Here is an 11,758-nt window from a genome sequence, read left to right on the forward strand (position 1 = left end):
ACGGGAAATCAAAGTCAGACTGACATACGTTCGGCTCTTGTGGTTTGTTGCAATGTCTCTTAACAAACCAAAACTCAAAGCCGAACATCACTTAAAGATGTTCTTTTAAATGACATAAACAGCAACTTGGCAAAAGAGAAACTCTTCTGTGATTTCTTATTTAATGTAACATTGTGTTAGCGTGACTATCTTTAGCTCTGTGTATCTTATGTTTTATCAGTGGAGGCAGAGCTGCTGTAGCATCTACCTGGAGAACCAGCTCCACATCTCCGAAACTGCACATCAATTTACACCATCAAAGTGCCTGACAATTATTTTAGTAAATGGTCATGATTTACTCACTCTCTTGTCGTTTTAAAGCTGTATGGCCTTCTTTCTTCTGCAAAGCACAAAATAAGATATTTTGAAGAATGCTGGTAACAAAAAACGTTGGTCCCCATTGACTTCTATTGCGTGGAGACAAAACCAATAAGGACCGTCACCGTCATTTTTCAAAATATCTTACATCATGTTTTGAAGAAGACAGAAAGTAATACAGGCTTGAAATATCGAGAGGGTGAGGAAATGATGACATTTTTTTCGGCTGAACTATCACTTTCATTTCAACTTAAACATTTATGCTTTTCTAGATTCATAAAGTGAATAAAACACAAATCTACCAGAGACTCTCTCTCTGTGGAAATATGCTGCATTTCTCTATCCAACTGTGAAGTATTTCTATGTGTATTATACAGTGACTATATGCAGCTCAAGCACCAATGCATAAAATCTATACTGTATACCCATCAGGAACCACTTTATCACGAGTGGCTACAGGTGCGATATCCCTTACGTTGTATATCACAGCCATGAAGCCAATGTGAAACAAGTCAACTGCATCCTTCCTCTGTGTGTGTGCTGTCAGTCATTATTGGGACATTGTACTGTGAACACTTTGCCATTTCTATGTGAGCCAAAACCTGGGACATTTGTCTTTATGGAAACAGGACTGGTTGTGTTCGTGTGTGTACTGTATCAAGTACAGATTTCCTGTAATACGCAGCAGCTTGTTCCCATTAGAGCTTAAAACCTCATCTTGTTTAATCAGCTTAAACTCTGACTACACTGACACAAACTCGTTTCCGCACACTGACACGGAGCTCAATATCCATCCCGGATCACATGACACGTTCACCACCTCCTGTGTAGTCTCAATCTCTCAAGATCTTTTCTTTTCACCAGATCGCATGAACATCATGGAACTATCTGCTATAAGAAAATGTACAAATTTCCTTTAACCCCACCTTTTAAATTTGGTTCAACAATACAATCTCCCTATCTATCCGTGTTTGGGATCTGTGCCCGGTCCTGGTTTTAGTATTAGTTCAGTGTCATGTAACATTTAATCATTTTTTCGTGGCCCGGGGGCAATCCAGCGCGACCCTAAACAAACGGTTAACTGAGGTCACGCAGCAAAACACCTCGATTTTTCTAGCATGCTAAACAGAGCCAAAGGCTAATGAAGAGCATTTAGCCAACAAGTGCGTCATGTCTAAACAGCCTGTGCCCTAAATACAGCTGAGAAATAAATGTCCTATACAAGCCTAGTTAAAAGCCCTCAGAGAAACATCAGATCGAAGGCAACCTGCTGGCTGAGATCCAAAGATGAGGCTGCTTGAACGATGAGAAGAAGATGCAGAAGATGAAGAGAGTGAGAGATGAAAAGCTGTAGCTGGGGGAACGTGGTGGGTTTAAGTTAATTAGTAGACATTAATTGCTCCAATTAAACACTGACTATTTTAAACAGGCATTTAGGAGTCTGGACATTCGGTGAGATTATGATGAGAAAGAGGCAGCTCTTTAGCTGAGGGCACAGCACTTCACTGATAAAGGGGAGAAAGTACACATTACATTGAACGCACTCAACAGCAATTCTCACACACTTATGTGTACAAGAAGGAGAGACAGAGAGGCCATAAATCTTTCAAAAGTATGTTGACACTGATTTTCTGCCCACAAAATGACAGTGAATGGTGACTGAGGTTGTCAGTCTATAAAACTCTGCCTAATATTTCTAACATATGAATAAAAATTCAGTCAGGTACCCAATAACACGAAGGCGACTAAATGACAGCAGGACGATCGCTGCTACAGGTGTCACAATATTAAGGCTGCTCCGATTGATCGGTCTCTATAACGGCCAATCAAAAGAGCCGATCAAATGACACAAAACGTGTAAACCGTAGGTGTGTTCATCTTCCACGCTGTGCAGACCGAGCGGCGAATGAGGTCTGGACCGTTCACCTCAGTCACTCACTCAGCTGTCGGTTGCCTGTCATTCGTCTTTGTTGCAGTCTGAAGTAAACTAGTACGCGTACAGACTGCCCAAACCTGCACGGAACCAAAGTCAATAACTGTGTTAATGACGTATTTGAACACCCATCAGAGATGTGTTTTCATCTGTATGAGATGCTAGAAAACAGCAGTGAAAAAACTCTTTGCTTTCGCAGATCTGACACAGGGCTAACGTTAGCCGCTCTAACAAACCCTTCACTAAAGTGACAGTGTTGCCAGATAGACAAGCCCAAATTGAAATACAAATCATTTATACTATATAAAACCCAAAAATCTCTTATATCCGAACTGATAATTTTTTTCACCTAAAGTGTGGAGCTTTATAATCTAAAACCAAACAACGTAAAAAAGAAGAGCGCTCTCCAATAAAACACAGCGAGTCTCTCAGAGGTACTTTTGTTGATGGACAAAAAGCGAATCTTAGCAGAGACTAACAGATAACCAAGTTACAGCTGCGAGACGCCAGAACGTTCGGTAATCGGCCCCAAAAGTCCTGATCGGAGCAACCTTACACAATATGCTTATATTTTCCATAACCGTCATATCGAGAATCATGAATATCGTAAATAATTCAGCAACCATTTAACATTATGCTTTAAAAGTTTTGCTGAAAATTATGCTCAAAAATTCTGTCACTGTTCATTTCAGTTGTTCTAATCCTGTTAACCTTGATGGTCAACACAAAGAAAGATATACCAAACATTTTTGACAATAGATGGAAAAAACTATCATGGTAGTCAAAGGTGGTTTCTTTTCAAAAAATGGCTGATATTCTTCAAAATATCTTCTTTTGTGTTCAACAGAACAAATACATTTATACAGGTTTGGAATAACTTGAGGGTAAGTAAATTAAAAAACAATTTAAATTTTTGTGTGTACAATGCTTTAAGAGCCATAATGGTTACAACCCATTCACTGGCCCAAAAAGAGAAAAAAACTAAATACAATTCAAGATGAGTTATACTGATTTGTATTATATATTTTAAAAATAAACACTTCAACAGGTATTCCAAGAGGTATCAACCGTAATCTGATATCGTGATGACTATTTTGTTGGGAACCACTATGTTCAAGAAGTTGATAAAAAGAGGATTTAAAAGCTGACACTAAAAAAAATCACACTGAACAAACCGTTTTAAGCAAACCAGTCAACAGGCAGCAAGACGTGCACATGACCCACTGGAAACACTCAGTTTTAACTCTCCAACTCCCATCCAAACGGAACCGGTGGCACTGAGTGAGATGAAATCATTTGAGCACCGTAATGTTTTCGTAATACAGATGACTCCCTCTGGGAATGTGACAGTTTGAGAGCGGAACCTGGGGCTAAACATATCCTTCAATGGAAGCGCTTACCCATCACACTTCAGTTCCACGGGAATGTGTCCCTCATTAGCACTAGCAGACATCCAGCAGGCGGCTCTGCTTATACTGAGGAAAGTGGGAAGGCGCTTTAAAGAAACCTTCATCACAAGAGGCTCCTAACATCAGGGATTGGCCCCTTACACTTGATTATTCTGCGAACGCAGCGCAGCATGAGATTATGCCGTGAATACAAACATCTTTTAGTTTTCGCGGCGCAGTCATTTGCATTACCATTAAATCTGATCGAAGTGGGAGGTGTGGTCGGACCTTCCACACCAGTCCGCTATTTGTGTCTGTATATGCTTGTGCCTATGGCAAAATGTTTGTATGTGTCGCGTTCTGCGGCATCTGTAACAAGCTGTAATTAAGAAAAATAATAATTTGCCAACTTCACGTTGTTAACTAGCGAGAGCGCGAAAGCAGGCTTGAGCTGAAGGCACCCTACATAGAGAGCTGTCTTTAGAGCCAGCAATTTAAGTGGATAATTTGAAGCTTTCTACTTAGGAAACAACTCCACGTCTTGTCAACGAGCACAAATATCACTCTTGACGTAAGGAAGAGTTTCCCAAACTGGGGTGCGCAAACCCCTGGTGGTTCACGAGAGAATTGCAGGGGGTTTGTGAAGCACACATACAAGTTCTTTCCATTACTTGGAAATGTTTTGAAATAACAATAGTTATGCATGTAAAATACTACTAATGAAAACCCATGTATTGCCATAGTTGGGAAGATAAATGCTATGGGAGTCAATGGGGGATTAGATCTGTTTGGTAACTGACATTCTTCCAAATATCTTCCTTTGTGTTAATCAGGACAAAGAAATTTAAACAGGTTTGGAACAACCTGAGGGTAAGTAAATGATGACCGAATTTTCCATTTTGGGTGGACAATCCCTGCCCAAATCCCTGATCGGTGCCCCGACTACAAAACAATGGGACTGACTGAGACACATCCTTAGAATTAGGCTTGTGCACGGTATCTTAAGAGGCAACACATTTTTCTTCTTGGAACACTCCTTACATCGGGAGTGTGTCATATCTTTAAAGGGCTGTTGGGGAGAGCATGTGTGTGGTACATACCTTTCAATGATGTCAGCGATCACACAGGCAAACATCTGCAGACCTTCAGGTAACTGCAAGGCCACTGCGGGTCACAGAGACAGAGATCTGGTCAGAGCAATCTAGAACAGTATGAATGACAGTCATCCTGATCTCCTATATATTACTCTGGTAAAGGCAAAGCAAGAAAATATATCTCGCCTTATACTCGACATCATCAATAATGTCATGTAAATGAGCCTCTAACACATAAACATAGCTAATCAGCTATAGAATTAAACTTTATACAGGGTTGCCAACTATCACACATATATTGTAAGAGTCAATTTTGGCCTCTGTCTTACGTTTTCACTCTGCCAAAACAAATGTCATGCCACATTATGAGCAGCCAATTATCATCACAATGCAAACACAAAAACTGCATAATGAAATTAATTGGTTCAAAGACACAGACTACCAAGTTCATTTAGGCGCTGTTGTGTTCGAAAAAAAAAATATTTCGAATTCATAAAAAGAACGACTTGCTTTTTAAAACAGTGGTGTAGTACAGAGGCAAATCGGTTTTCTTAAAATGTATAACTGTGACTGTAAATACATAATCTTGAATGTTTAAAAAAGGACTATATGTGGATTTATACACAGAGGATTAAATGTATGTGTAATGCAATATGAACTGTGTGTATATTTGTTTGCAAAACTGAAGCTTTTGTTCGTCTTTTGAATAAATGAGTTGGCAGAAGCAAAAATGGTGCATCCGCTGGCACTATTTCAAACAAACAAATCATTTAAGCAGCTGCAAAAACTTGTCACACTAAAATTACAACAAACCCAAAAACACAGACAAATGATACCGGCTTTACATTTCTCTGGAGAACACGAGACAAAAAAAAACAAATTAAAAAACTGCCTTGCAGTGTGGAAACAGACAGCCATGCATGTGCGTTTAAACCTTCACAAGAATGCATTAAATTGGTGTGAAATTAATGTGCATAAAACAACAAAGAAAACATTTGTGTGATATGAAAGCAAAATGATATACAATTGTTTGATCCAATACAATATTATTAGCCAAGACGAATCGATGCGTCATCTCTTGCAGACACTGACCGGTGTCATACAAAGCATATCTGCTCTCCTTAATTCAATTAATCATAATTCAATAAAGGCTATGTATGTGTTTAAAAGTACAAATTCAATTCAATTCAAAAAGCTTTATTGTTTATCCCAAGTAGGGTAGAAAATTGTCTTTAGACAAAGGCTCAAACACAAAAACAATACAAAATACAAAATCATTTAAAGATCCTATTTAAAATGCCAATTGCAGTTGGGATAAATATCTTTTTATACATGGCCCATTTTACTAAAGGTTCTTTATTCCGTCTGCCACAGGGAAGTAACTGAAAAGAACTTTACAGGGGATGAGAAGAGAATCCCACAACAAAAGAAGCTTTCTTTTAATTGCCACAGTAAAGAGATCAGCGAGAGGTGTTTGTCTCTCACCAATTATTTTACTCGCCACATATGTTAACCTGAAAAGTTTGTTCTTGCATTTAACAGAAAGAGAGTTTAACCAAGATACAATATTAAAAGCAAAGAACAGATTTGATAAGTGATTTATATTCAACTATCAAAATGTCTCTCAATGTTAAAACTCCTCAGCTTTCTCAATAAACCTAACTGTGATAATCCTTTTAAAAAACATTATCTGAATGCTTATCAAATAAAAATTGGGTATCAATCTCTGTAATATATATTAATAAATATATTTTAAGCACTCGTACATTATTAGCCGCACAACACATTTCTTTAGTTTCACTATTTTTAAGCTGCAAAATATTGAATATTCAATAAGCTGTATAAATATTATACATCCCACCAGCGCTATATCAGTTGACTATAAAGTAGTCAACTCCACAAAAAATTATATTAAAGTCTGAAATACGTACATATTCATATATTAATTAAAACACTAACGGGTTTAAAATTGCATTTGCCTTTCTGGAGATTTCAATTTGACCTTTGATTTAAAAAGAGAACGACAAATTAATTCTACTTGGCCATTTAATATTTAAGATATAACTGAGTCAGCCGTAACGTTGAACCAAAAATAAGACCAGACCGGGTGAACAGGATTCATGCTTTATTGATATTGTGCTAGGAAGTGGTTATTTTCCCTTAACAGAATTTCAACCCATGAGCCAATGTGGCATCATTCTAATGAGATCAATTGTCTGTGAGGCTGAGATATGAGCCTGTGCTGCTCTTCATTTTTGAATCATTCAGACAGAGACTTTGAATTAAACAGGGTTGATGAACCGCATAATGCAGACACATGTCTAAGGAGCGTCGATTTTTTCACTCCATACGTCACCATCACGCATAGATATCCTGCTCTGTCGTCTTGGAAACAGACTGATTGTCCAAGTGTTAAATGAACCCTTCAGAACAACTTGGCGAGTAAGCGATGTAACAAGTGAACCGTGAAGTTTGCAATTATGGCCATTCTGCAAGTTATGATGTCATAATGATGATGCGCGCATGCACAACCTTTTTTTCAATTTGTTCACAAATGTGAACCGCAGAGAAACTTCTGTTCTAGTACTAATAAACAACGACAACTTAAAAGTAAGTCAAACGTTAAAGCTGCAAAACATGCAATCCGCATATTTTGGCTTGAAAGTAATGCAATGCAATTTCTGTGCATATGAATAGCTTTTGGCTTACATTCCGTTCTCGTGCCACGTGAAACACCACATTAAAACGTAAGCTTGTCAGACGTCTCTGCAGATATAAGGTTGCTGTGTTGTTGTCTATCTGATGGAGAAGACGGGAGCACTAAATAAAGCTGCGCACACCAGCCTCCGCAGGTTCATAGGACATAGTAATCACAGAGCAGTGTGCTGTGGAATCGTTCTCGCGGTACTGTGATGTCATAAACAGGTTTGTCACAATTGTGATGTCACAACAACGCCATTGTCATGGAAACCAAATCAGATATCGCAATAAACGAGAGAGCACGTGACAATTCTGATTCGACTATATATTGCCATCTTAGTTTTCAATTAAGGATTTACAGATGCAAAAGCAAAAAATTCTAAAATTTTTACTTACTTTGTAGTAAAAAAAATTATGTTTAATAAAAAAAACGCCTTTGTAGGTCTGTGTTTTGTTTGCCTGTTTTAGCTAGTGCATAGCCTACTTCTCGAATCTTTTAAATCTGCTACATTTAAAAGCAAGATATTTTATATCAAACGATTGATTTAATATTTTTAATGTTTTACATGACATACGCCACCCTTCTCTCCACATTAAAACTGGCCTTCAGTCAGTCACGTAGTCCTCTGCATAAATGATTGCATACGCTGGATGGGATCAACGCTGCAGTTAAATCAATAACAACCATAATCATTCCAACAAAACACAACATTCAATCTCCATTTCCCATAAACATTAGTGCTGTGGGTTTAAGAGCATGTCTCCTACAGGCATCACACCATACCTGTCAACATTGAGATTTGAAAAAAGGTACATTTTATAACCAACAGTTAAGTAGAAAAAATACAATAAAGAAAGTAAATACAAATAATATAAAATAAAATAAATTAAGTAAAGGCATTATAGTCCTTAAGGCATGTCAAAGTTGTTCACATTCATATATTGTCCTCAGTCTTCAAATATTCTTAGAATAAAGTTACATGAAGCTTAACAAATTATAATGACAAATATTTTAATACATCTTCACATAGAGAGTAAACATTATCACTGGAATCTTTTAGAAGTTTCAAAGAAGCAAAGTGATCCCTCAATTCAATTGTAAACACCACTAAGGAAGGATTTTTATTTTGCCATTTACATTTATGGATATGTTCGTCCATCCTCGGGATGCTGCTGTTCTTCTTCGCGCGACTTCCCCCCCAAATTACTTCGTGGACAAAATCGCGCCCTGCAGCCGATTCTAAAGATTTTATTGGTAATGTGAATCACATGTCTGATTGCCTACCCTAAACCTACCCGTCATTGTAAACCTAACCAATTAAATGAAATGCAGGGCGGGATTTCCACTTAACTGTATGCGGCCAGTGTTTTTATTTTATAGAAATATTAAAAATACGGGATGATAGCGGTATAGCAAAGTAAAATATGGGACTTTCCCGGCCAATAAGGGATACTTGACAGGTATGCATCACGCACTCTTGTAACATTACATTTACATGAGTTTGTCTCAGCTGAGAAGATAACTCCAATGAATGAAAGTACAACATATACACAAAACAAACGATTTGTTTTGAATGTAAACAAGATAAGGACTGACCGGTAAGTGTGATGGATGGAAAAGAAGAGGAGAAGAGCAGCTCGGAGCGCATCTCTGATGAAAGGGTCAAACTAAAGACAGACACTCCTTCAGTCTGGACAGACACAGACAGGTCATTACCTGGAAAAGGGCGAGTTTATTAACTGTAAAAGGTTATTCAGCTCAGCGTAGCCATGACTGACAAATCTCTCCATCTGTCCAACTTCGGCCGGCTCCTTCACGAGAGAAGGCCCAGCGGCAGCGCCAGCTCGGGGCTAAGCGAACACACGTTTGCACACCACAGACTCAGAAATGTCATAGAAGCTCAAGGAAATGCCAAAATGCCAGAACCCCGGTCTGAAAATGAGTGTGTGGAATGAGAACGCAAGATGAGCGCAATCACACATAGATGAATAGATGCGTTTGTGTTACACCAGTTACATTGTCGCCGAAAATGACAAACAAAATGTTAACCCCCCCCAAACTACCTGAATGATTGAAAGTGCTCAGGTGCAAAAATAAAAGCTAAACAGATTTTAAAGAAATCGTTTTGTGTTTTGTTTCTGGGTCAAAGACGAAAAAGCGTTTGAGCATTAAAACAATGGGCCTCATCCATGACCTTCCTGAAAATTTGCCCATAGATTCACAAATACTGTCGTAAACGTCAAATTTGGCAGTGAAATGTGTGTATGTTAAAGAATTCCAATCACTCCTAAAAAGGGCGCGCATGCAAACTCATTCATAACTAGCATAATCTCCGAATATCTGAATATCTACACTACAGCTACGTATCTAGGAATGCTGGAATCCTCTGGACTTCATTCTCTGGTTTGGCAACATTATTGCATAAATGCATAATCGACAATATGCTTAGCAATAAATTAATATATTAAACTTGTGTAAACCAAAGCGTTTTTAGACAGCTGAAATAATACCTGGTGCTCTTCTGAAAGTGACCAGCTGGAGCCGCTTGAGAGTGCTTTGCAAGCACTGCGCGTTTTCCCTGAAAGTTACATGTTACTAGTGTCTTATTGGTATTAATATTCCAGAATAGACCCTTATAAAAATGCAGTAACCAGCAATATTAACTTCTCCATTGTTGTGTATGATGGTTGGTCGATGTAGTGTTTGTGCCGCCACTCCTCCACTGAAGTTGGACGGCTGTGCAAAAAGCGTCATCAGTTTTTTACGCACCATTTACACATGGCAGGGAGCAGATGTAAATTTCTTCCATACCAACTAACTTTTTGACAATACGAAGATTTTCATGAATCCAAAAATTTACGTCAAATGACTTTACAAAACATTTATGCAAAAAACATGTTGGTGTTTCATGAATGAGGCAAAATAAGAGTAATATTGCTTTTAAATGGTTGTTGTTCTTTTTATTTAATTGCATTATTGTTTTTGATTTTCTGAGCAAAAAATAAATATCATACATTTTCCCCTGATTTACGAAAAAAAAAACACTAAATAAATCAAAAGTCATTCAGTGTAACAGTCTTTGTTTAAATTTTTTTTTTTTACAAATTTGCCACTGTCCTAGGTTTTGCCCATTCGTCAAAAATAATGTTTCACTCATTTTAAACCCCAATAAAATGTAATATGCACCCTAATTATTTTATATATTTGAATATATACAATTCAAGCATGTCATAAATATTGCGTTACACTGAATGACAATGTAAAATTCAACCAAATTTTGACATTTTATTCTCCAAAACCATAAAGTAGACATTTTGCTTACATTTAATGTGCCTATGGACGTAAAATCACTTTTGTGAATTTCTTTTGATGGGGACATCTTAACGTCTTTGACCCGCCTACATTTATGATGTGCAACTGCTTGCATAAAGTATAACCAAATAACTCTCTGATGGAACCTTCCTCATGGGGAATACGATATTTGTTTATTAGTCACATATTGCCCATAGCAGAGAGGTTTTGCCTAGAATTTGATATGGCCACTTTCCAGTCTGGTAAATTCATGAAATAACACTCGGCACTTACTGAAGGGCTATTACTTTGAATTATTGAGGAGAGACAGAGAAATAACTAGTGTTGTTTACGGGTCTATGGTTCTTCTTAAACTGTACTATAAAGACAGTTTCCTGCACAAACACAAGCCTGCAAAGATTTCTTCAACTGAAATGTAATGTTTGTACACACAAATGAGAGCGTCAGATCGTAGTCGCTTCCTGTTTCATCATTCTGTGGGCAAATACAAACAGACAACACTGCAGAGAGACTTTGCAGCACGATCACATTCATTTCAAAACACTGTGGACTAATTATTCAAACACAGAAATGAATTAATCTGAGAGGTAAGTCCGCTTTGCTGCAAATAGCAACATCTGCATTAATCATCAGGAAGCTAAAGGCAGAAAGAAATTCACAGATAAGCAGTCAGACAACCAATACATCCTCATTATGTGAAATGAGCATAAATATTTTTGCTGCTCCGAACCATGGAAAGACACAAGACGAAAGAAAGTGAAGAAAGAAGCATGTTAGATTTTTTCCAAAATGAATTCAAACAGCACAGGAGGTGAGCGGTATGACCAAACAAATGTTGGTAGTTGTAGCCAAGTATGAGACTTTGATCCAGAGAAGAAGTGAATATAAGCAACACTGTCTGACGGCAACTTTAGGAAGGAGCATACTACGTAAGGAAGACAAACCAATACAGTTTTTCCAACACAACAAAAAT

The 11,758-nt window shown here is 37.7% G+C and overlaps 1 protein-coding gene across 2 annotated transcripts in view; it reads right to left on the reverse strand.

Annotated features, from left to right (window-relative positions):
- dph1 (diphthamide biosynthesis 1) overlaps nt 1-4,837 on the reverse strand; it is a 46,961-nt gene extending 42,124 nt beyond the window's left edge. For both annotated transcript variants that reach the window (XM_079481057.1, XM_079481056.1), the window contains exon 1: nt 4,779-4,837. In XM_079481057.1, coding sequence (XP_079337183.1) covers nt 4,779-4,813 — 35 coding nt within the window. In that variant the 5' untranslated portion in view covers nt 4,814-4,837. The remainder of the gene's footprint in view (nt 1-4,778) is intronic.
- Nucleotides 4,838-11,758: the final 6,921 nt, after the last annotated feature.

The sequence above is a fragment of the Barbatula barbatula genome (assembly GCF_947034865.1).
Source record: "Barbatula barbatula genome assembly, chromosome: 19".
Classification (NCBI taxonomy): Eukaryota; Metazoa; Chordata; class Actinopteri; order Cypriniformes; family Nemacheilidae; genus Barbatula; species Barbatula barbatula.